Below are 27,578 nucleotides of genomic sequence, written 5' to 3' on the forward strand. Positions count from 1 at the left end.
AAATTAGAGAGCAGGCTAAAAGTCTGCAATTGTGCTCTGGGAACTGGAGGTAAAGAGAAGATTAAGTAAAGTTGTTAAATCAGGAGAGATAAATAAAAGAAGAATGTTTAAAATGTTCGAACAAAAGAACAGGTTATGATCCACGGCCCATAAGCACAGAACAAATTAAATGAATTGCAGGTGCATGTTCAGTTTAGAGGTTTCAACATGATAGCTATTTGATCTCAGTTGCCAAACATATTTCGGACAATTAGTACTTGGTTGGTAGATTGCCTAGGATTACAAGGCCAAGTAGGTTTCATCTCGTGAAAAAATGGGTGTCACCAGGCACTCTACCTGAGAACCACCTGTGAACCCAAACAAGCTGTAGCCATCAACCACTTTGTCCTTGAGGCTGTGTTTGTGTTTGAAACAAGCATTGGAGACTTTATGGGAATAGAGATGGGTTGTGTATTGTCACTCTGGCTGCAGCCACGAAGTGTCAGAATGTATTAATGTGGAGAATAGAGAAGCATGTAGTAAAGCCAGAATAATTTGAAATGAGAATTTTAACCTCTATAAGTTGAGATAAGCAGACAAGCTCATGTTACAAAGGCAGCACATTTCTTGAGTATGTTCAGGATAGTTAAGAGGTAGGCTAATAGAGATATAAGTATAAAATTACAAAGCTATTAATAGATTGCAAATGGAGGAAACTACCAAATGAACTTCAATATAATCATCTGTGAACTTATGCACTTTGGATCTAATCAAGAAGATGACAGCATTTTCTAAATGCTGAAAGTAGCAGCAGTGAAAATCCAATGAGATTTGGGGTCAATGTGCATCATTCAATAAAATGACATGGAAAGGTACAGAAGATGCTAATGGCCTGGCAGCTCTTGTATCGAGAGAATTACAAGTAGGTAGAAAGCATCCTGTATCTATTCAAAGCTTTGATTAGACCACATCTGGAATATTTTGAGTGATTCTGGGAAGAGCATGTTGTCTTTGGAGAGAGTGTAGCATGGATTCACCAGTATTACATCTCAATTGCAGGTCATGAGAAGAGAGTACACAAACTATGACTGTGTTCCCAGGATGACATGAAGTTTTCAAGACACAGTGGGAAACTGAGAGATAGCTGAGAAAAGCTATTTATGAAGAGATCAGAACTTGGGGCATTGTTTAAGTATGAGTTCCAAGTCTCATAGGATGATTAGAAAAGTGTCTACATATAAATAACTTTAAAAATTTGAAACTTTTCTGAAAAGGGCAACTGATTTTAAATCTGAGAGTGATAGTTTTTCATTAACTAAACCAATGAAGGGATATGGTGCCAAGGCAGGCACTGTACATGAAATTTTAAAACTATGAACTCATTGAATGCTAGAACTGGCAGAAGGACTAAATGGCCTCACATTACCGTGTTGATGTGCATCTTAAAGCAACTTCACCAATGTTAGCTCTCACTTGAGAAGTTTTGTACCTAAACCTGTAAGATTTACTTGTTCCTTTCCTCTTTTTTGAAATGTTACCATCCTAATTCTGTGATAGCTTTGATAGTTATCCAAGCAGATGATGATTTGCTATTCAAAATATTTAACTAAAATTATGTTTAATAATACATTTGCATCAAACATTGAGTTATGAGGAACTAAAGGTAATCTTAAAAATGTCTTTGGGTTGTATTCAAAATACTTATCTCACCTAATTCAAAATCTACTCACAAATTGTTTAGTCTGAAGATTGAGGATTGACAAATTAGAATGAGTGCAGTACAGTCTAGAATGACACAAACCACCTAATTGAAATAAATTAATGTACCTATAAAGGAAATCTTAATTTTCTTTTGAGACAAAACTTGTGGTGATAGCTAATTTACTTCTAATTATGGGTTAATGTGTGATTTAATTATAAATTCTGCCATTGTTTCCAGTTATTTTCAGTCTGATATCTATGGGTTATCCTTGTGTTTATGCAACCCTGCTTGCAGAGACCACTTATATTCTCCTTGTGTTTGTTTCCTGGTAGAAATAATTAATAAATCATATTGTTAACCATGGCCCTTCCAAAGCTCACCGGTGTCATAAAGTATACATACAGATAATAATCTAAAGAGCTTTTGCAATGCAATTAAGTCGTGTAAATTAAGCATTACTTTTCCTGTTATATAACTCGTTCACATTTTAGAGATAAGCGTGTGAATGGATCCCTTTGACTGCCTCGCGCCATTACACATCATTTGCCTTTGTCATTATCTCAACTATTTTTCGAACAAATATCAATTCTTGGTCATCCTTCTTCTGAAGCGTTGGTTCATTACGTCTTAGATCCTTTTTTTTCATAATAACCACTTTCATTTTAAAAGCAGATGGAGCATCGCGTCCCTAATTATTATTTAATGTACTGGCACGTTAAGATTTTACTTAACAGTGAAACTGCCAACCTTATTTTTCACAAAATTGAATGTACGAATCCTCGCTGTAATTCTTTTATAATCTGGCCACAGTTTACAAGGGGAACAAGGGGAAAGAATAAAGTTTAGAATGTAGTCGAATTACTTTGTCAGGTACAGAAGTGTGGTGCTAGGTATGGGGGCGTCATGGTCAGTTTTATTTAGACGATCTCCATTCTAGAAAGCCAATATGCTCGCTTTCAAGCTTCTGTTCTGATTAGTATGTTACGTCCAAACACATAGCAAATCAACTTCAGAATATTCAGCCCGAGAAGGGATCAGGAGAACCATGACCATAAAGCAGGCCATCGCCGACACCCGGCAAATCAACACCGTGGTGACGGGCTTCGATGGCATCAAAGCCTTGGGGACATTCCCAAGACGTGAAATGTGTAAAAATTACAGCAGTATAAATTTCCAGGCTGCCCGTTTGCCTGGATCTAAAGCCCACGTCGTAAATACAAGTTCGTAGAATCGAGAAGGAACAGGTTGCCTCAGTAGCATTTTGTTTTGCTGAATTCTTGTGTTTGCAACCCAGCAGTAATCAATGTCTCCTTCGATTCCTCACTGATTCCACACGACTGAGTGTATCTGACTGGCGAGGGTCGCTCGTCCCTTCCTTATTTAACTGGTTGGATCCCGTGAGACCATTTTTATTCGTTGACACCAGATCCTGGAGAAGTCCCGGTGGCGCGTTTCAACCTACTATTGCGAGCTTCTCTTCGACCGGATTATGATTTATGATCAAAACGAATATTCAGATGTGTTTTTATCGGGCGTTGTGCTTTGTTTGCGAATAATGGATTGGTGCTCACACCAGATCTGATCGTTGTGAATATGAAAGCAAATAAATTGTATTTTGAAATGAATCATTCATGCTTTGCAATGTCTGGGGTCATGGTTTGAAGAGAGGGGAGGGTTACAGCAGCCGCTATCTGCGATGAAACCTCACAAGAAGCATCACGTTTCGGGAACCTAACTACATTTCAAGTTAAGTCTCGACGCTGGAGCAGCCTCGCAGGCTGTGACCTGACTGATTTCCAAGGCGCTTTGCAGGTTGCTCTTCAGTGTCAGAGGGAATTTTGCTGAGTGAAGCCACGTGTCAGACGGCGAGGGAGCGGGCAGAGAGAGGGGGCACAGCACTCGCCGCTCCTACTATCGCAAGGAGATGAATGGAGTCTTGCCGCGGATCCCTTCGCAAACATTAAAGCCATAGCATCATGTCTTTCTCTTGGCTCCCGAGTGCTGATTCATTGGAAGTGACCGAGAGGGACTGGTCTCTCAAACTCGCCGTATGAAGATCAGGGAGAAGAACCTCTGTGATCTAAAGATTCAATATGCCTATGCACCCAGTGACCGCGACTTTAATGTACAGGGGCATCTATACCATCCCTGATATTCTCACCAACCAAGACCCGATAGACATACCTGAGGATGAACTGGAAGGTTAGTGTTATTCGTCTCTATCTTAGCCGTGTTACCTGTAAGGACAGTGACATGTTTGTTCTGTGCTATATCACCGTGCTGCGGTAACGGGGTTGGCAACACCCAAAACTGTGACCGAAATGAATGTGGTCTTTCTTTTCTGTAGTTAAAATAGAGGAATGTGACTGTGGAACTGTTGTGCGGGAGACAGAAGCGTTTACAGACAGGTGAGAGATAGAGCGGGTGTATTCAATAGGAAAAGATATACAGAAGCAACCCCCCCCCCCCCCCCCCCCCAGGTTAAACACCACCACAAACACGTCTGGATTACTGAAGGAAGGAAGGAAGATACCGGTGCAAGGTGCCGTGTATTTGGCTTGAACACGAAGCATTGATATTCAGCGCGCGTCAGCTAGTACAGTTTTCATTTGCTATTGGTGGGAGCAAGACTAAGACAATTTTCTCTTGCAGGTTGGGTTTAATTGTTTTTTTATTCCTGGGGAATGACCTGTTCAGAATGCACCTCAGAGCTGAAGTGGTCACTTTTTACTTAGAGGCTTGCTGTCTTCCGCCTTAAACATCAACCATCCTCTCAACAGAAATTAGAGGCGAATAATAAAACCTTGCCTGGGCGCATGAACTGCTCCTGTACCAATGTGCGGATCTGCTGCTGGATCTCTCATTCATCTATTTCCGCTCTGTGGATAACTTTGATCAGTGATTTACATTTGTCATGGATGTAGACAACGTTGTGTGCCACGATGATACTGTTCAATATCCCCTTTAACGGCCCGCTGCTAAATATGTACAGCAGTGATCGCATTTCTTCATGAAATCCCTGGCTACTTTGACAATTCTGTCACGATTGCCTTCATGATTTAGTTCCTCAGGTAAATGTTCAGGAGAGCGTCAGGTTTAATAATGAATCCAGTAAAGGTGTTCCAAGTCAATATCAACCTAAGATCACTGAAAAAATCGATTCAAAATGAAGCGAGTTATTGGACTTGTGTCTGTATTTCCCAGACATGAGTATAATTTATGCATAACCACAATATTATAAATCAATTTATTGTGTGTTAACATTAGTATAAATTTAATTAAACCTAGTTCCTCCCTACAGAGATTCGGGAGGCTTTTAAAGTCTTTGACCGCGATGGAAACGGGTTTATCTCGAAGCAGGAACTGGGGATGGCGATGCGATCTCTGGGCTACATGCCGAATGAAGTGGAACTAGAAGTGATCATCCAGCGATTGGATATGGACGGTAGGAGGCAGAACGCAACCTCTTACATTCAAACACTCTCTCCCCCTCTCCTAGATAACTTGTGCTTTAGAGTTAAGCATAGGCGGATCATTACAACGGCTTGATCACAAGCACTTGGTCTTGGTCTAGTTCCTGTAAATTCAGTTACTAGTAAAAGTTTGTTCAATTAATCATCCTAAACGTACGTTTTCTGTCTTCCCGCAACTCGAGTCCCTCCAACCAGGAATCCGATACAATGGGGCCAAGTGGATAATGGAGAGATTAATATCCACAACGCCCAATTACGTTCAAGCAACAGGTTTTACATTAAAATCACATAACTCAGTAAATAAAGTCGGATTGAAGGACTGGAAATAGACGCAAGTGCTTAGGGAAGAACACTGGAAGTGGGCCCTGGCTGGTCCAAAGCTTCAGGTTCACTTTCCCGCCCAATATTCACGTCCTCTGATCATCACACCCTCAACTACTGAGACCGACAGACCACTCGAGACAGGTTTGTAACCCTCTGTGTAATGTTTCCTTACTCTGGGTCTGTGCTGGCAAAGTGCAACAACCTGCCGTGTGCCTCAATGAGGAAACCACTTATTCTTCTAAACTGTCTTTCGGCAAAACGTGGGCACATTTGACGTGTAACCGCTTCATTGTTCCCATGAACCGTCCTTGGGATCTCATCTCACTTCCATACGAGTTTCTGATTGTGGGACTGAGCGTAGCTTGACCAGAACCCCGATGTCCAGAGACGACCATTGCGTAAAACGCGGGTCTTTGGCCGCTGAGAACTGTCACTCTCGGAGCGTGGTTACAGTGGAATGGCATGAAAGAGGGAAAGATTGCCGCAGAGTTCTTGAGAAAGTGAACATCTAATGTTCTATTTATCCTCATTTCTCCTTTATCAAAGGGCCTGAAGGGATAATCAATCGCTCAAGACGGCTGTCAGATATTTGCTCAATCGGCTGTCCTAACTTTGCAGCTTTCTTTTTCCGACTGTGTCATTGGTACGGCCCGGAGTCAGGCCCTTCGGCCCGACTCGTCCATGCCGACCGAGATGCCTTTCTATGCTTATCCCATTTCCCTGCATTTATCCCTCTATTTCTTTTCTATCCATTAACCTGTCCAAATGCTTTTTAAACGGTGTAATTGTACCTGCCTCTACCACCTCCTCGGGCAGCTCGTTCCGTATACCCACCACCCTCTGTGTGACAAACTTGCTCCTCAGATCTCCTTTGAATATTTCCGCTCTCACTTTAAACCCATGTCCTCTAGTTTTAGACTCCTCTCACTTTGGAAAAAGACTAACTAACTACCATATCTATGCCCCTCATAATTTTATAAACCTCTATAAGGTCACCCTTCAGCCTTATGAGAACAATCCCAGCCTGTCCAACCTCCTTGTAACTGAAGCCCTCCATTGCAGGCAACATCCTGGTGAAATGCTTCTGCGCTCTTTCCAGTGTTACGGCATCCTTTCTGTACTGTGGTGACCAGAACTGCACACAATATTCCAAAGGTGGCCTCCTAATGTCTTGTAGAGCTGCAATGTAATGTCCCAATTCTTAAACTCAGGATCCCTACCTATGAAGAGAAACAAGCCAAACACTTTCTTCACTACTCTATCCACCTGTGTCACTATTTTCAGGGAGCTATGAACTTGCACCCCAAGGTCCCTCTGTACATCAACACTTCTAAGGTCCTTGCCATGGATCATCTAATCCACTACTAGACAATCCTAATGTATTTAAGATCATCTAATAGTGGTAGGACTGTATATGTCCTGCCACTATTAGACAATCCTAAACACATTATGTCTGGATTAAATTCCATCTGCCACCACTTTGCCCACCTTTCCAACAGGTCTATATCCCTCTGTATCCTTTGCAACCTTCTTTGTTACCTACTACTCCACCAATTTTTGAGTCATCAACAAACTTACTGAGACCACAGACATTCTCTTCCATGTCATTTATATAAGTGACAAACACCAAAGGCCCCAGCACTGATTCCTGCCGTACACCACTGCTTTACAGACTTCCAGTCAGAAAAACAACTCTTCACCACTACCCTCTGCCTCCTATCACCAACCCAATTCTGGATCCAGTTTGACAAAACACATTAGATCCCATGTGCCCTAACTTTCTGTACCAGCCTACCATGGAGGATCTTGTCAAAATCTTTGCAAAAGTCCATGTATATCACATTTACCACCTTGGTTTCATCAGTTTTCTGAGTAATTCCTGAAAAAACTTAATCTGGTTTGTGAGACTGGATTCCCCAATGCACAAAACCATGCTGACTCCCCCAATCAGTCCCTGCCTTTCTATGTGATCATACATCCTGTCCCTAAGGAGTTTTTTTCAGTGGTTTCCCTACTACGGACATAAGGCTCACTGGCTTGTACTTTCCTGGCTTATATTACTGCCCTTCTTGAATACGGGAACAACATTAGCTCCCGTTCAGTCTTCCAGCACCTCACCTGTGGCTAAAGATAATGCAAAAATCTCCACCAGAGCCCCAGCAATCTCATCACTTGCTTCCTGTAACACCCGAGGATAGATTCCATCAGGCCCTGGGGATTTCTCCACCTTGATATGCTTCAATATCTCGAACACTTCCTCTGTCCTGACTATCAATGTACACCTCCCCTAACTCCCCATCCTCCCTTTCCTCCTCCCTGGTGAATACTGATGCAAAGTATTCATTCAGGATGCCAGACATAGCCCCTGGCTCCGTATAAAGACTTTCCTTTTGGTCCCTGACGGGCCCTACTCTTTCTCTAGCTACCCTCTTGTTTCTAATCTATTTATAATGTGTGGCATTACAATTTTAAAATTGCAAATATATTACTATTTCAGCCCTTAAACGATTAGTGCATTGTATGTGATGTTAAAATGATTGATTGGATAACACCAGACTAATGTGTACTTGGGGAGATGTTAGACTGCCGGCCATACACCTGTGTGTCAGATTAATGTAGGTTGGGAATTTGTGACAGGAAAGTAAATTACTGTGTAAAGCAGAACCTGAACTCTCAAAATTTGGTGGTAATGTGGTGGAAAATATAACTTACGCGTACAACAGGCTCCTTGAAGTCCATAATGAACTTGATTAAATTAAAAACTTATCCAAGGAGAAAGTCAAAATTGGTGATGGCTAAACCACAGCAGTAAAATGAACATGTAACGTAAAGTTTAAAGGTAATTGGATTATATAAACTGAAGGGAAGTGGATTTGGGAATGGAATGCTGCCTTTAGCAGCAGTAAGAGAAACATTAGGAAAGGAAACTCTGATGCAAAGAAAATCCAAAAGAAGTTCTCAATGGAGTAGCAAAGATTCCACAGCAAAGTCTTCCCTGGTGGAGTCAGCATGTAATCTGTTACGCAATACAGTTACTGAATCTAACCATTCTCTAAATGTAAATAATTCTGAGATGGTTTATTCAGGAAACTGGAATTGTTGCTAATGTTATACAACTAGGACAGGGGAACGTAAAGCAGGAACATTTTATTTGGCATTATCCGTCCACTAATTAGTATGCTACAAAATCCTGCAAATAGCAAAAAGGATAAATGACCAGTTAAGTTATTTTTGCTGGTGTTAGTTTAGAAATGAATGCTGACCTGTATATTAGGAGAACTTCATCTTCTATTAATGCAACTTTTACTTCCACCTGAATAGGCAGAGAAGGCCATCAGTTTAATGATTTATTCAAATACAGCACATTGAACAGAGTGCTCACATCGTTCCATGGGGTTTGAGTCTAAGCTATTCAGAAGCAAGGGTGCAAGCCAAGCTGGCACTGTAACTCATTGGTGATACCTTGGCTCTATAAACACATGTAAGAACACATTCATGTATTGAAATTTGATGAGTTGCAAAACTCCAAATTATTTAATGAAAATTTTTAAAAATGCAGATGCAGGAGGGTGGGGGTGGGGTGGGGAAGGTTTGAATCTGAAATAAATACAGAAAATTCTGAAAACACACATTCGGTCAGACAGCATCTGTGGAAGCAGAAAAAGAATTAACATTTGAAGTCATAGATATTTAGTTTTAATTCCAAACTATTTAAGCCTCAACCTAGAAATTTATAATTGTATTTAAGGTTCCTACTCATAGATAACTGGAAACATCCTAATGTATATTTATCAGTTCATCAATTAAATGAAAATAGTTTTGGTTTAGAAAATCCACTAATCTCTTAATTATTGAACAGCAATCTCCTTAGTGATATCATAACCATTTAGTTAGATAACTGCACCACACTCCCAGCATCTCTAAATGTTTGCAAAGGAAGGACAGTAAACATAGATTTCAGACCATCAGGACTCTTGTATCAACCCACTTTTAACATTAGCACCGAATTAATCGAATCATCGAATTAATTACCCAATTAGGAATGAGCAATGAATGCCAGTCTAGCCAGTGACACTTAAATCCCCCAAAATGGATGAATAGAAAATTGGTGTCTTGTAACTTTTGCTCCACAAGTGATAAATTACGCATCTTTTGTTCTTGCATTACCCTTTCCTTGCATTGTTGCCTCTGGAAATTCAGATGCGTGAAATATTTTAGAGGATGCTATTTCTGACTTTTATAGAGAAAGAAGACATGAATGTTAGAAAGTGTTAAGGGAACATGTATCTGTTTAATGCTGCTTTGAGAATTTCTACTTTCACTAAATTGAATTATGAAATATCAGCAAATTTGTTAAAGTTTTGTTCAGTCTCCACTTGTCAAAGGTAAGTTATTAGATATCCCAAAAATAGTCTCAGTTACATAGCCAAATCAAAACAAAGGTATATTTATCAGTCATACCCACTATGAATAAGCATGTAAGGAACTTTTTGAAGTACCAAATAATTTCTTTCAATTACATGGCTCCATGAAACATGGTGCTTCACAGATCCATAATCAATCAAATTTGACAGTGAACCTAATCAGGAGATATTAGTGAATGTAAATAAAGGCTTTAAGCAGTAACTTAAGGAAGACAGATAGTAAAGTAAGAAGGTTTAGAGAGGTGAAAGCATTTTCTCCAATGATGAAGCAATTAGCTTCATGAATAATCACAAGGCCAGAATTAGAGGGACACAGATTGTTCAAGGGGTTGATGGATTCTTGGAGTTTATAAAGACAGAGCGGTGAGGTCATGGATAGATCTTAAAATGGGTATGAATTTTAACATTGGGAGATTGTTCGATTGGCAACCAATGTATGTCAACAAGCAGGGGGATGATTGGTGAACGTTGGTCAGAGTTAGGACAGATTTTGATCATCACAACCACTAAAGAAAGGAATAGTCCATAGATGAATTTTATCAGTGAACTTTGATACAGCAGGTACCAATGATTACTTTAGAGCTGAGTATGTGCGATACAGAATCTTCTGGTACAATTTTATAAAACCCACTTGGCAGGAAACAAAGGATTGAGTCACCTATCCATGTTTACACCTGACTCAATTTTACCAGTTATCAAAGTAATGGGCAGTAAATAAAAACAGAAAATGCTGTAAATACTCAGCAGGTCAGGAAGTATCTGTGGAGAAAAACACGGGCATTCCCATCTTTCTCTCCACCCTCTCTCTTCTCTGCAACTTAAATAATGTTTGATTGTTAAGTTTCCCAGTTCTGGCGGAAGAGCATTGATCTGAAACCATGACTCTATATCTCTCTCCAGAGGTGCCGCCTGACCTGCTAAGTATTTCCAGATTTTTGTGGTTTTATTTCAGGCTTGCAATACCTGCAGTATTTTGCCTCTTGTAGACAGTAAGATCAGGCCGAATGTAAAGCAATCCCAAAATTGTAAGCTTTCTGCCAGACAAATTAGACTAAAATTGTCCTCAAAGAATCCATCAACATAGCAACCTTGCTGTGAATAATATCAAAGTTATATTGGGATAACGCAGTATTTACAAGACATGGAATTGCAGTGTATGGAGAGGCTCTGAGTCTGCAGGAAGATCATGAGTCAGAAATGTCTTCTGATGCATGAAGATTTGCAGAGACAGTCAGCCACCTGCGATTCATTACCAATGACAATGAAGTCTACCACAGCCCACAATTGTGATTCTACAGGGATCCACTCAGAATCCTTGGAGAACAGCTCAGCAGTTAGGTTAACACACATTTTTATGTTTGTGTAACACAATAACCAGAAATTGACTTTGTATTAGTAAGTTATGCCAGGGTTGTACTCTGTGAATAAAATGTGTTTTCCTGACATAGGCATTCAGCATGGAATCAGGCCATCTAACTCTCCTCCACCCCGACAGTGTTGATGTTTATCTTCCACATAATCAGCATGTCTAATCCTAAGTGACATCTTGTTCTCAAGTCCCTTTATTGCACTTTTCTTCAACCATCTATCTTCTTAAATGTTAACCTCTGCTTGCTAAATGTTAACCTCTGCTTCAATCACCATTTCGAATCCTGCATTCCTCAGCTCCACATAAAGAAAATGTCTCTTTGTCCCAGATCTCTCACATTTAATTTGAAGTCGGAGTCCTCTTTTAGACTATACATTTAATGAACACGGCTTGTTGCATTTATTCCATTGCATACCTTCATAACTTTAAACATTCCTGTCAAATCATCCCTTCATGTCTTCTCTTGTCACAAAAGCATTTCCAATTATTTTCTTATATCTGCCAGCATCTTGGTGAATTTATGCTGTTGGCTGCTTGTTGCCCCAGAAGCCTCTTTATAGCATGGAACCTAAACTACATACAGTGTTCCAACTGTGGACATAATGATTTTGTTTAGATTCATCATCACATTTTGACATTTACAATCCACACCTCTCGTCATAAAACCCAGTATTCTATTAACCAGTTTTACAGCCTTATTTGCTAGAAGTGAGATGTTAATGTCCAGGAAAATTGAATCATCAAATCTTTCTATCCATGTCACTCAGATTTCCCACATCCAAGGTGTAATTGTCATTTTTATTCTTTCAACCAAACATTTTATTTATTCATATTACATTCCATTTGCAGACACCACAGTGATGGGTAAAAGACATAGGAAAAACGTAGGCAAGACTTAGAACCATAGAACCATAGAACAGTACAGCACAGAACAGGCCCTTCAGCCCACAATGTTGTGCTAACCTTTAAACCTCGCCTAAGACTATCTAACCCCTTCCTCCCACATATCCCTCTATTTTAAATTCATCGATATGTCTATCTAGTAATCTCTTGAATTTGACCAATGTACCTGCCTCCACCACCACCCCAGGCAGTGCATTCCACGCCCCAACCACTCTCTGGGTAAAAAATCTCCGTCTGATATCTCCCTTGAACTTCCCACCCATTACTCTAAAGCCATGCCCTCTTGTATTGAGCATTGGTGCCCTGGGAAAGAGGTGCTGGCTGTCCACTCTATCTATTCCTCTTAATATTTTGTATACCTCTATCATGTCTCCTCTCATCCTTCTTCTCTCCAAAGAGTAAAGCCCTAGCTCCCTTAGTCTCTCCTCATAATGCATACTCTCTAATCTAGGCAGCATCCTGGTAAATCTCCTCTGCACCCTTTCCAATGCTTCCACATCCTTCCTATAATGAGGTGACCAGAACTGGACACAGTACTCTAAGTGTGGTCTAACCAAAGTTTTATAGAGCTGCATCATTACCTTGCGGCTCAATCCCTCGACTTATGAAAGCTAACATCCCATAAGCTTTCTTAACTACCCTATCCACTTGTGAGGCAACTTTCAGGGATCTGTGGATATGAACCCCCAGATCCCTCTGCTCCTCTACACTACCTAGAATCATGCCATTAACTTTGTACTCTGCCTTAGAGTTTGTCCTTCCAAAGTGTACCACCTCACACTTCTTCTGCAGAATGTAGAAATGATCTGGAAATCACTGGCTGTATGAGGGGTTGAGAAAGGGTTTTCAAAACTTATGAAAGAAAGTTGGCAGATAACATTCGAAAGGATACTAAGAGTTTTTTTTAAATATATAAGGAGTAAAAGAGAGACACGGGTTGATATAGGACGAATCGATAACGGTGCGGGAGAGATTATAATGGATGATAAAGAGATGGCAGAGGAACTAAATGAGTATTTTGCATTGGTCTTCACTGTGGAGGACATCAGCAATATACCGGATAGTCAGGGGTCTCAAGGAATGGAAGTGAGTTCAGTTAAGACTACTAGAGAGAAGGTGCTAGGAAAGCTAAATGGACTAAAGACTGATAAGTCTCCCGGACCGGATGAGGTGCATCCCCAGGTTCTGAAGGAGGTGGCTTTAAAGATTGCGGAGGCACTGGTGATAATTTTCCAGGAATCGATAGACTCTGGCATGGTTCTGGAGGACTGGAGGGTCGCAAATGTAGTTCCGCTGTATAAGAAAGGTGGGAGTCTGTTAGTCTGACATTGGTGGTGGGAAAGTTATTAGGATCGATCCTCAAGGATGAGGTTATGGAATACCTAGAGGTGCAAGGCAAGATAGGTCCAAGCCAACATGGTTTTGTGAAGGGAAGATCCTGCCTGACCAACCTATTGGAGTTTTTTGAGGAAATCTCAGGCAAGGTGGATAAGGGAGAGGCGGTAGATGTTGTGTATTTAGACTTTCAAAAGGCCTTCGACAAGGTGCCACACAAGAGGCTGATTAATAAGATGAGAGGTCATGGAATTAAAGTTAGGATAACAGAATGGGTGGAGCGTTGGCTGGTTGGCAGAAAGCAAAGGGTGGGAATAAAAGGATCCTGTTCTGATTGGCTACTGGTTACTGGTGGTGTTCCGCAGGTGTCGGTGTTGGGGCCGCTTCTTTTTACTCTGTACATTTACGATTTGGATGATGGAGTAAATGGTTTTGTGGCTAAGTTTGCGGATGACACCAAGATAGGTAGAGGAGTAGAGAGTATTGAGGAGACAGGAAGGTTGCAGAGAGACCTAGATAGTTTAGGAGAATGGGCAAGGAAATGGCAGATGAGATTCAATGTTGAGAAATGTACTGTTGTACACTTTGGAAACAGAAATAAACGGGCAGATTATTATCTAGAAGGGGAGAAAATTAAAAGTACAGAAGTACGAAGGGACTTGGGGGTACTAGTGCAGGATACCCTAAAGGTTAACCACCAGGTCAGATCGGCGGTAAGGAAAGTGAATGCTATGTTGACATTCAGTTCAAGAGGTATAGTGTATAAAAGTAAGGAAGTGTTGATGAGGCTCTACGGGGCACTCGTGAGGCCTCATTTGGAATACTGTGTACAGTTTTGGGCCCCATATCTTAGGAAGAACGTGCTGATGTTGGAGAGGGTTCAGAGGAGATTTACGAGGATGATTCCCGGAATGAAAGGGCTTACATATGATGAGCGTTTGTCAGCTCTTGGACTGTACTCACTGGAGTACAGAAGAATGAGAGGGGACCTCACAGAAACATTTAAAATGTTGAAAGGACTGGTCAGAGTAGATGTGGCCAAGCTGTTTCACTTGGTGGGTGAGTCCAGGACCAGAGGGCACAATCTTAGAATTAGAGGGTGCAGGTTTAAAACAGAGATGAGGAGAAATTTCTTTAGCCAGAGGGTAGTGAATTTATGGAATTCCTTGCCATGTACAGCAGTGGAGGCCAGATCATTGGAGGCGTTTAAGGAGGAGATAGATAGATATCTAATTAGTCAAGGTATCAAGGGATATGGGGATAAGGCCGGAAATTGGGGTTAGAATAGTTTTTTTCTCTGCTCATGGAGCAGATTCCACCACCCCCCACCCCCCATTTCTCATTTCTTTTTTCTTTTTCCCCTTTTCTTTGGAGCAGACTCGATGGGCCAAATGGCCTACTTCTGCTCCCTTGTCTTGTGATCTTGTGAAAAGCGAATTGGGTAACCACAAGGGGAAATAATTTGTAGGGCTATGGGGAAAGAATGGGGGAATGGGACTAAGCTGATTGCTCCAGAAAAGGTTGGCATGGATTCAAAAAGCCAAATAGCTTTCTGTACCCCAAGGAGTCTATGATTCTATGGCCTTATAGATATTCCCTTGCAGTTTTTGTTAGGTCCTCAGGATTAGTAAATTGGCCTTTAAACACCAGACAGTCTTGCCCACTATCCAAATAATTGATTACACAGTGAACAAAGGCAGCACCAGAGAAGAACATTCTTGGACTCTACTAGGTAATTATAGCCACATGAGAGATGCCTTTTAATTCCCACTCCCTGCCTCTTTCATTCTAACTAGCTTTTAATCCAATTTAATATCCTTTTCCTAATTCCAAACCATTTAATCTTCTTTAAACTCTCTTCCATGGTATATTGTTAAGGTTTTCTGAAAGTCAAGATGTACTACATCCAACATTTCCCCATCTACCATACTTCATATCCCTGATGATTTACATGGACAGATCTTTGTGAATAGATAGGAAATGGAGGCTGTTACAGGAGCACAGATCACATAGAAGAATCACTTGGTCCCTTTCACATGAAGGTAGTCTTGGTAACATTGAGTTAGTTACACATAAACTTGTACATTGACAAGTAGAAATGATCATGTCAGTGAAGATCCTTGACATGCAACCTCCCCTAATTCCAAGGTGTCCTTCAATGCACAAATGCTTAAATGCCTGTTAGAAAAGCTTTATTATTTGGAACCCATTTAACTGTTGTAGCCAGATTTAACTTCTTTGAAAGCCGGCATGAAATAGGGATTCTTAGATCACATATATGCCCACTGCTCCAAGCTCAGACAGTGAAGGAATGTCCTCTAGTAGTATTAGACATGCAATCACACAGGTACAGTCAGCTTGTGCTCATGTCAGCATTACTTCTGTACCATCAAGCATGCCTGTAAAATAATAGTTATATTTGCTTCTGGAAGCAGACTCAGCTCTACAAAAGGAGACCCTGGTACTGGTGTCAGATCCATCAGGATTAAGCACAGTGGCCATGCAACTCCTTACTAGAGTTTACCAGAACCAATGTGCATAACCAGCAAAAACATCATGAAACACATTTATGAGTGAATATCAGATTCATTCTGCTGCCACCAAAGTGATGGGAAAAAGACACAGATTGCCCTTTGATATCACCACCATTCCTCATTTTCATAGCTCAAAATTCACTGGTAGGAATAGATTTGAGAAGGTAGGCGATGGGCCTTAGAGATAAGGTGAACTTGGAGAGGATGAGAGGAGAGGTATAAGAAAAGCTAAAGAAAATATGAATTCAGGGCCAGAGCTAGAGTAGCATTAGAGTTTGTCCCAATAGACTGGATTGGGAAGGGAAGTGGCAGAGGTGATTTGATCTCAGGGAATAAAGAACTCATTGACTCAGTGTACTGTCCTTCCAATCTGCCATCATCACCCTCCTCCTCAAAAAAAACCAAGGTTTGACCCCCTTGTCCTTTAAACTACTTTGGGACTAAATGCTATAATAAGTGGAAATTTTCTGTAACGCTTCAGCACGGTTCCCACGTTGATAGAGATTGGGGGAGTATATGCCCATTGTTGAAAGTTCGAACAATTGACAACCTGGAATTCTGTGCTCTTTGCCAATCTTCACAGATCACAACTCTTCACTTCAGCAGTAGCACTCTCAACAGTCCTCATGCTTTTCTGTCGGGATTCCATGCAGTCCTGTGGGTTTTCTATCTTTAGACAGAAGATTAGTACGAATGGATGCATGGCCATTTCATTCACAGAATGCTAGCCCCTCATACATCATGAAAAATATATTGTATTTTGCATAACCCTACTATATTATTTATTTACAACATGTTTCAATATTTCTCAATGTCATTACACCAATTTATGTTTATCTTTATACAACATCAGTTTTATATTATGTGCATTCATGTCCTGTGCTGCTACTCAGTAACGGTATTCATGTAATGCTTGAGTGCTTATGGTGCAAGATTTGCAACTTCATCCTCCTTCCAGTCCAAGACTATCCGACAATTGACACAGACTTCACTTACATACTTGGAGTCAGTCTCCCCCATTAAAGATATTCTTGAAGGGCTCTATATCAGAACCCATGGAGCTTGTTGAATAATAAGTGATTTTCACTGTAGCCATTTATTGCCACTATTGTACACTCCATGGCTGCTTTAATAAACCTTGCACCATTCTTACTCTTTGCGTGATTTATTAACTTTGAGATGTGTGAAAGAATCACCATTGTTTTAAGTGGATGCTTGTTTGATGAATAAAGTTATATTTTCACAAAATATTTAATTCAAAAACTTGCAATCAAGCATTTTTCTTAGTCATTTTGGCAAATAATAATTGAGCACCATCAGTTCCCCAATCAGACAATGGCCAAGGGATTCAAAATCAGCCCATGTTTTTACAATGCATGATGGCAGAACTTTAAAATTTCTTGTTGTCAGTACCCACATACAGAGCTACTTGTCAGCAGGACTGAACTTAGGCAGCAGTGCTGCTGGTGGAGGCTGGTAGGAGTCAAATAACTCCACTTAAATTAGGGTCCTCCAATTCCATGCAAACCCACTCTTCTTGTTCAGTGCTGCCATTGTTATATAAAACGTATTGTGAAAACACAGACAACGTGTTAAAAGATTTAATGTGGATGGGAAACTGACAATTTCATCTGTATATAAAAGGGCATTCACCTGCTTTGCCTAAATAGCTGAAAATATTGGCCAGATAGCTTGCCTATAAGCTGCAATCTTTTTGGGAAGAATTGCTTGTTTTTTTTGGCTGTACAGCTTGGAAAATCTTTGAGAAATTTTAGGATGTAACTGCAATATTTTCCATTGCAAGGAAAAGCAGGTCTCACTGAATGCTTATCCAACCAATAAGATGTATAAGGACAGATACCCATACTGGCAATTACTGGAGAAATATTGCATAAGAAGAATGCAGATATCGAGGAAGGTTATCACTCATCTGTGTGGCAACCAGTCCTTCAACCCACTGGAACAGATACCATTATATTGCCTGATACTACTGTCAAGGATGCAAGTCACTTTCCTTGGCATCAGCTCCTTCCAAACTGCAACAGGGGATATCATTCACATCACTCAGTTTGCAATTCTAGTTCGAGGTTACATTAGGTAGATGACTAATGCTATGTTTTCTGAAACAAATTATGTTATCACATTCCTTAAGGACAACTGGAAACATCAGGTGAGCCACCATTTCAGATGTTTCAGGAGTTGAGGAAAATGGTTGAAAGGCTGGTGAGAATATTTTTTTTCACCTAGAAGATGTGGGCATTGCTGGCAAGATCAGCAATGACTGCCCATGCTCAATTCCCCTGAGAAAGTGGTGATGGACTGCCCTCTTGAACCACCATTGTCTTTGTGGTAATAGTATTCCCACAGTGCTCTTGGGAAGGGAGTTCTGGGATCTTAACCTAGCAATACATTTCCAAGTCAGGAGGGGAATCCACAGGTAATGGTATTCCATAAGCCTTCTATCCTTGTCCTTTTAGGAGGTAAAGACATGACATGAGTTTGCAGCAAAATTGTCTTTCTGTGACAGTAACATCTTAATAAAATAAAAACAGAAAATGCTGGAAACACTCAGCAGGTCAGGCAGCATCTGTGGAAAGAGAAGCAGAGTTAGTTTCAAGTCTAAGTCCATTCATCAGAAATGGCCATTTGTGTCAAAGGTCTCGGATCTGAAACTAACTCTGCTTCTCTTTCCACACATGCTGCCTGACCTACTGAACGTTTCTAACTTTCCTGTTTTTATTTCACATTTCCAGCATCTGCAGATTTTTTGATTTTCAGTAACTTGTTATTGGTGAGCTCATCCACAAGTCCAACATTGGTGCCAGTTCCAGGCTGTCCAGTGCAATAAGTACTTGCAGGAAACACTTTTATTTTAGAGTTCGGACTTCTATCATAGCATTGTGTATCAATTGTATTTGGTCAGTTATATGATGTATGTTTGTGGGTAATTAGTTTATTATTGTCACATGTACCGAGGTACAGTGAAAAGCTTTTGTTTGCATGTCATCCAGACAGAGAGGGGGGGGGGGGGGGGGGGGAGAGAGAGAGAGAGAGAGAGAGAGAGAGAGACAGAGTGAGAGTGTGTGTGTGTGTGTGTGTGTGTGTGTGTGTGTGTGTGTGTGTGTGTGTGTGTGTGTGTGTGTGAGAGAGAGAGAGAGAGTATCCATAACTATACACTTTCTAGCTCAAATATGTTTATGATGTCACTGTGCAGAATGGAAATTTTATGTGAAGATATTTGTTCTGATGTTATCATGATTTAATGCTGACGTTGGAGGTGCTTAATACAAACTGTCAGTCATTGCCATTTAAATAATTCTGGAAGAAATTCTTCAACAATGATGAATCCTCCCTTGTTTGACACAAATGCAGAATTTTATCCCAAGATAACCAAGCTCAAATTAAATTTCATTCATTTAGACTGAATAGCTTTCTTTTCAGTCTGTGAGTAAATTTCTTTTCACAAAAGAACACAGGCTAAAGATCAATAATAAACTGTAGCAAAAAACAAAATGCTGGAGGAACTCAGTGGGTCAATCAGCATCTGTGGAGGGAATGGATTCCAGATGAAGGGTCTCAACCTGAAATGCCTGACCCACTGAGTTCCTCCAGCATTTTGTTTTTTGCTCCAGATTCCAGTATTTGCAGTCTCTTGTGTCTCTAGTGATAATAAACGCCTGCTTTTAGGCTCAGAGTCACAGAGTTGTTAGGTACAGAAGCAGCCAATCAGCCCAATGAGTCTATGCCGGCACCTAACAGAGCAATCCCACTAAATCCATTCCCTTTCTATCTACAGCCTATCTCTGTCTTCTTGAGTGTTTTACCAGGAACAATGCTTCCATAAGAAAATGAGTGCAGAAATTTATTGTTTGAAGTATTTAGAGTAAAACTCCAATAACCCTTGCCCTTGGGACTTTGGTGGTTCTGGCAGATTTTCCATACTATTGGATATTACTCTGATTGTTACACTGACACACTTTTTATTCACTTTCTTTTAAATGTTACACAGTAGTATAATAAATCTTCCAGTGAAACAGATGAGTTTAAAGGGAGCACAGGAAACAAGACCCAGTGAATTAAAAGGAGCATGGGACTGGATGTCTAGTAAATTCAAAGGGAGAACAGAAATGGGGCTTCAGTGAGTTTAACTGAACCTGTTGAGCCAGATGCTGGACCATCAGGATTTCTAAACCATGGGATAGCAGATTATCAGGAATTTACTGTACTTCTTAATGACTGTGAATCATTACATCTGGTATTTCATGATTTGAGAAATGTTAGCCCAGACCTGTAACCAAGAAAAACAATTGAAGCATACACATATTCCCTTTGATTCTGATGTTTGAACTTTACCATCGCTTTGTGATAAAGTTATTTGTGATGACATTCTATGTAAATCAGTTGAGGTTAATCTACTGAATGGACGAGCATAATCATAGAGCTCCACATTTAAGAAATTGGGTTCAATCTACAACATAATGCAGCAACTGTTAGACATTTTACTGCTTAGATTGATATTTTCCCAACTCCATTCCTGGTTGTGAGAAACAATCAATGTTTTATGGTACGTTAAAACTAACGAACCTCAACATCACCATTGCTCTTGATAGAGTGGATAGGATATGTTTTTACTGAGCAGAAGGGAGTTGAGGTACAAAAAAATTTTCTCAGAGGATTTGGGGTGGTTGTGGTTGTTGGTCAATGACTCACTCTCTGAAAGAACAGTTGTGCAGAAACCCTTTCTCCGAGGGCAGCAGAGTGGAATGGTGCAGCAGATAGTGCTGCCTGCCTCCCAGCTCCAGCAAACCAAATTCAATCCTAATTTCCAGTGCGGTCTCTGTGGAGTGTGCACGTCCTCCCTTTGATAATGTGGGTGTCCTCCAGGTGCTCCAGTTTCCTCCATAGCCCAAAGATGTGCTTGTTGATAAGCTAATTGGCTACTGTAAATTGCCCCTAGTGTAGTGAGTGGTGGGATAATTGGGAGAATTGATTGGTATGTTTAAGAGAATAAGTTTTAGGGAAAGAAGTGGGGGAATGGAATTACTCTGAGAGCTGGCATAGACTTGATAGGCTGAATGGCTTCCTTCTAGGTCATAAAATTGGATGAACACTTGATTTGCAGCAACCTGAAAGGTTCCAGTTAAGAGACAGGATCTGGTGGAATAGCTTTAAAATGGTCAACATGGAGACGATAGTCTGAATGATCTTCTTCAATGATTGTAGGATTCTAACCCTTCCAACTCAGGTATTTCAGTTGGAACTATTCCTGGGCTGCTAGGTTAATTAGCAACTGTGAATTGTCCCTGGTATTGATGGGTGGCAGGAGAATCACAGTGGAGAGAGTTGATAGGGATGTGAAAAGAAAAGTGGGATTAGTGTAGATCCATGCTTGGTGGTCAGCATGATCACGGTGGGCTGAAGGGCCTGTTTCCATGCTGTGTGACTCTGTGAACCTCCGGTGAACCAAATGGTTGCCTCATGCCAGTGTTTCAGCAGGGCTTTAACAGGCATTGAATTTTTTCATAATTGAAGTTGTTTGTGGAAGTGTGTCTGAAAAGGTGTGGTGAACAGGTAAGTAGTCAGAATGGGTGGAAGTCGGGGCATCCATTTAGGACCTCAGAGGATTGGGGTGTGAGGTCTTCAGGGAGGGGGCATTGCCTTGGAGGATAAGGAGTGAAGCTGATTCATCAGGGTGCAGGCCAAAGGATCAAAGGTAACTAAGGACCTGACCTTACCGAAGTCTCCATCGGTGCTGGGTTACTAGCCCAGGGAGTGATGATTTCTCCTGGGGCAACTCATTATAAGTTCCTTCAAATGCTCCAAAAGGGATTTTGCACATGACTGTCACAGATAAATCAATAGTGCAAGGAAATTCCCAGTCAAATTTCTGGATGACACCAGACATCTGAGAGTTGATGATTACTCCAGGAAAAGCAGATTTTCAATTATGTTGTGTAGGAAAAACAACATTATGCAATTGAGTTTCTGGGCAGATTCTGAAATAACATTTATGCATATCATATCCTTCAAAATAGTTTTTATTCAAAATATGATTTTGTACTGACGCTGGTATTCTCAAAATTATATTCCTTCAGTTTTGTATTCAAATAACACACCTCAAAAATGCTGCTCAAAATAAAATTCAAACTATGTTATTTGACCTTAATTTAATTCGTTCATATATTAGAGCCCCTAGATACCATATCTCCTGACAATGTTCCTCCTTCGTGCCAAAGATGCTTCAGGCAGCAAGCCAAGGGGTTTCCTCTTTCCATTGTGCCAGATGCAGGGCTGTGAGGAAGTTTAACGATTAAACAGAGGATGTGGCTACAGGGAGAGATGATTGCAGTTTGACTACTAGGGAGTTAGTCTCGAGGCAGACACACCTCATTACTAAAGCCCATCAATAAGAATGTGGATTAAGTTGCTGGAAATGAGTTCTGTATTGGACTTTCCTATTTTGATCACGTCCCCCATTACACTACACTTCTGTATGGTTGCAACACAAGCACTCGAGGTTCTCAACGTCATCCCGAATGTTCCTTGTCAACTCTGAATGGTCACAGGCCAGGGATTCCCTGGAATTGATGGACATATTGCACTTATTCAAGGAGGAAACAGTGTGAAGATCAAGACCCAAGCACAGCACAAAACTCATGATCTACCAGGCAGATGTGATCCCTGGCCTCCAGTGCATTCCTGAAACACGGATTACTTGCAACAGGCACACTGGGTCCTCCTTTCATATTGAAATAAGATACCCAGAGAGGAAACATTGATACTGGGGCAGACAGCTGCTGAAGGAGCCTCCCCTCCCCCACCCACCTACCTTCCTTCCCCCCTCACCTGAGCTCACTTATCGCCTGCCTGCTTGTATCCCACCCCCTCCCCCACCTTCTTATTCTGGCTTCTGCCCTCTTCCTTTCCGGTCCTGATGAAGGGTCTCAGCCTGACATTGTTTATTTCCTTCCATGGATGCTGCCTGACCTGCTGAGTTCCTCCAGCACTTTTTGTGTATTGCTGAATGCTGTTATCTTGGACCATGGAGTGAGAACATACTAATCTGTCTCGGGCTCAGTGCCAAATATGACTTGGTTGCAGAAAGACAAGCTGCTGCTCTTGAAGCTTTGCACCTCCAACTGATAGAAGGATTGCTCAGCTGGATGTTGTGCACCCAAGCTGTTTTAGAAGGAAGATGTTATGGGTTTATGGATGCTGTACTGAACTGAGCTACTCCTTGCTCCTGACATCTGCTGTAAAAATGACAAGGACTAAAATTTGTAAAATTTAATTTGCCAGATGGGGGATTCAGGGGCTGATTTGCTTCTATCATATCCTCTGATACAGACATTTTTAACGTTCAGAATAAGGAAGGAACCTGCCTTTGTTTACCTGAGCTTCTTTAATAGGTCATAAGTCATTTTCCAGGTTAGTTTCTGACTAATTTCCATGTCACGTTGGTTTGAGCTTTCCTTTGTATGACTGGCAAAGCTCAGAATGGAGTACCTGTTCAGATATCTGACGTTGGGCATGCGAATGATATAGCCCGTAAAATGTATTTGACTAAGTATAATTAGAGACTCAAATGTTGGGGATATTGGCCTGGGAGAAGACATTGAAGTAGGTTCACTTATTCTACAAGTGGATTTGGGAGAAAGCATTAGTTTGAGGTTCCTGCTCTATATGCTCCATGAATAAGAAGCATACAGGAGGACAGGGATATCTGCTTCCTTGTAGACCGTACTTGAGGTCTCCATCTTAAAGCAGCCTTTTCTTTCTTGACAAAGTGCAATATTTTCATCGATTCCTCGGAATGCTTGGCTCATGACCACTCAAAGTAGAGAAGGGGAATTCAGAAGGGCACTGAGAGCTTCGAGTCCACATGGCGGTGATCACACAGAATTGCAGTGTAATTGGGAGCACACCATCTCCCAAACTACCCACCTGCCTGTCCCACCAAGTATCTCCTGCCACACTTATTACAAAATCTGCAGATCCCACAGTGGCTTCATCTGTCACCTCTTCCCCCAGGGTAGGAGTGCAGGCAAAACATCCCCAACCCCAAAGGACTGAAGAGGAGAGTTAGGTTCAACAAAAAGAAATTCAACAATGCTGCACCAATTTATCAGGCAGCTAAACTTAATTGTTTAATATACCAAATAGGAAATTCATGCTTATTGTGAGCTGGATGGATCCTGCATTTATATTGGTATAAGTTAACAAAAGCAATCATGGGTCAGTACCTGAACCAAGTATTATGCTCTTTGCATCGGCAAATAGGGAACCTATAAAATTTGGTGCTCCTGAAAGCAGGCTGGTAAGTTTGTAAAAGTAAAATCATGCAGAAATGTAGAGGTAGGGGTGTGCCTTCTGACACAATCTTGAAGTACAGGCTGCTGCGAAGCACCGCCCCAATCTTCCTCCTGAATTATCACCCCGACCTCCATTTTACCCCCATCTCCCAATCACAAATTTCAAGGTCTTAGTTAAACACAGTAACAAACTTCAATTCAATTCTAATGTTGCAATCAATAAACGAAAACCATTATAAAACATTAAAACAGTGAAAAGACATTTTGACAGGTACAAGAATAGGAAAAGTATAGAGGGATGTGGGCCAAAAACAGGCAAATGGGATTAGCGTAGATCGGCATCTTGGTCAGCATGGACGAGTTGGGCCCAAGGGCCTGTTTCCATGCTGTATAACTCCATGTATAATCTATGAATTAGGATGCAGCATGTAGAAGAATAAGTTTACAGTCCATAACCATTGCCAGTTGTGTATGTAAAATAAGCAGATAATTCAAACTGTGTGATATTGGTAATAAAGAGTGGTAGTAAATTATGTGTACTGTTTGCATTTTCACAGTATCCATGTGTTTATTGCTGTGCATAGTCATTTTGAACTTGCTTCCATTTCTGCAATTAAATGGTTTAGACCACTTACTTCAATATGCCTGTGTTAAACTGCAAGGAACAGCTTCAGCAGAAGCCTTCTCCACAAATCAATGTTCTTTCACAATTAGCTGCAGGGAGCCTCAGTTTAAGTAGGCCAACTGAATGATAGCATTTTTTTTCTCAATCCACTCAAGGTGGGAAATATCATTATCACATAAACTTCCATCTTGCCAACACAGCTGAGAATGGACTGCTTGCTTTGCTTAGACATCTCATGTGCTATTGTGAAACAAGTAGGCATTTTATACTAGTAGCTTGGTAACACTTTATGTAATTAATCAATTACATTTCAAAAAAGAGAATAGTCAAGAAGACAAGGTCAGCAACAGGACAAATACATCCTGAAGATAAATTCATTGTACTTTACAAAGAAGTGCTCACACCTGAGCCAGAATTTGCTAGCAAAATGATGGCACATTTAAAGTCCACACTGTTATTACTGCATAAATCATCCAGAATGTCTGGTGATAAAGAGAGAGCCTGTGAGTTCCTGGGTTATTTCCAGTTTGCCACCTTCAACCTCATAAAAACAACAGGTTTCCCTCAGTCTTCTCTTGAATTTCATGAAATTGGTGAACTTGCACATTAATCGCCCATTAGTCTTACCACAGAATGTTAGCACTGCTTACCTTTAAAAATCCTTTTAATGATGAGACTTGTGTTCCTGAAACGCTGATCACCCTTTCTGATTCAGAAAGGGAATAATTAAAACCAAGCAAATTCACCCCTGCACATTCTATTGAAATGTTTATGTGCACTACACAAACAATCTCTGAGATAAACCTTTTGCTGAAAAAATAGGACTTACAATGTGGATTGTGAAATCCTCAATTTACCTTCTGATTACAGCATGTGTCTGAGGTCCGAGTGTACAGAATGCACTTCCATGATTTTCAATCAACTGTGCATTGCCTTTGTTATGAAGCAAGTCTGTGAGATGACGCTCACCATGAAATTCTAAGTCATTTTCTGTACTTATAGTATTTCCACTTGCTAATCATTCATATTGCTACTGAGTAAAGCTATGGCTCATGAAAATACTTAATTTTTATTCCACACCTCAGTGGTATTATCCTAATCATTTCAACATCAGAATCTGTAGGAGTCCTTGGTAGTGGAATTGAATTAACCTGGTTCATACAATGAGATTAAAGTTGTTCAAATGTACAGTAAAAGCAATCAAAGTTTATTTCAAATTGAACATGGAATTTGATTGCATCATTAAAATACAGATTCATTTGAAATGTTTGATTGGTTGGAATATAATTAAATATGCATTGATATGATTTATATTTAATAGACGGTAAAATCTGCTGATAAATGAGTCTAGAAAAAAGTCATGGAAAGGATGGCAGTTGTTTAACTAATGGATGTCTTTGGCATTGGAGAGGATAATGGAAATCCAATTAGAACTAATTTATGTTTCATGTTTGCTTAATGAGATTCAGACTCCTCTTAAAACTCACAATCTACTTCGATTAGTATTCTTGGGAAACTTGGATGACAGCTTTGATATGAGACAATGACATGCCATAGTTGAATTGTTTACCAAGAAAGGGGGCTTTGCCAAAACTGGGGTAGACAGAGAGATTGCCAGAATACTGAATGAGATAAAAGAAAAGGATAAAGACGAGATCCTGGAAAGGCTGACAGTATTTGAAATAGATAAATCACCTGACTTGAATGGAATGCATGCTGAGCCATAGAAATTATAGAGGTGCTGCCCACAATCTTCCAACCCCTTATCAAATACAAGGGATGGTTAAACATTACACAGGGGATGTGCATAAACCTAGCAATTATAGACCAATCTGTTCAACATCTCTGGCAGGGGAAGTACTTAGAAACAATAATCTGGGAGAAAATTACTGACCATTTAATTAATAAAAGAGGGCCAGGACAGATCTGGTAAGGCCAAATCAAATTTGACTGAGGGCAAATCAACTTGACTTGATTGAGGTTTTGATCAGATAACAAAGGGTTGTTCAGAACAGTGCAGTTGATGTGCATTTGATAAAGTGCCTTATTAAAGACTTGTCTACACAATTGAAGTCTATGAAAAGAAGAGGACAGTTGCAGCATGGATACAAAATTGTGCAGTAGAAAATGGATTTGTGTTAAATGGCTCTTTTGGGGTGTAGGTGTGTGGTGTTCTATGTGGTTCTGTATTAGTGGGTACACATTGAAATGTCCAGATAGTGTGAAACTTGATAAGCTAAAATTTACCACAGAAAGTTGTAAGCTGATACATACCTGTAGGAAGGGAGACATTACATGATAAATGTTACAATCTTAAAAGGGATGCAAGAACTGAAAGATCTGGGGGTGTTTGTGCACAAGTCTCTGAAGCTGGCAGGACAGTTTAACAAAGCAGTTGATAGAACATATGAGATATTGGGCTCTATAAACCAAGGCGTAAGAGCACAAATGTCAAACTTAAAAAATACAAAAGCTATACCCAGATCCCAAGAATGAATAAAAAAGTTATGTTAAACCTACAAAACCACTATCTTGGCCCTACTGAAGTTTTGTGTTTAATTCCATGAGGTTGTCTATTAGTGGGTACCTATTGAAATT

The 27,578-nt window shown here is 40.5% G+C and overlaps 1 protein-coding gene across 1 annotated transcript in view; it reads left to right on the top strand.

Annotated features, from left to right (window-relative positions):
- Positions 1-3,774: 3,774 nt before the first annotated feature.
- The window catches only part of LOC127579474 (calcium-binding protein 7), a 56,239-nt gene continuing 32,435 nt past the window's right edge, over positions 3,775-27,578 (top strand). The window contains exons 1-2 of the mRNA XM_052032309.1: positions 3,775-3,883; positions 4,983-5,126. Of these exons, the coding sequence (XP_051888269.1) occupies positions 3,775-3,883; positions 4,983-5,126 (253 nt within the window). The remainder of the gene's footprint in view (positions 3,884-4,982; positions 5,127-27,578) is intronic.

Source organism: Pristis pectinata, chromosome 17 (genome assembly GCF_009764475.1).
Source record: "Pristis pectinata isolate sPriPec2 chromosome 17, sPriPec2.1.pri, whole genome shotgun sequence".
Classification (NCBI taxonomy): Eukaryota; Metazoa; Chordata; class Chondrichthyes; order Rhinopristiformes; family Pristidae; genus Pristis; species Pristis pectinata.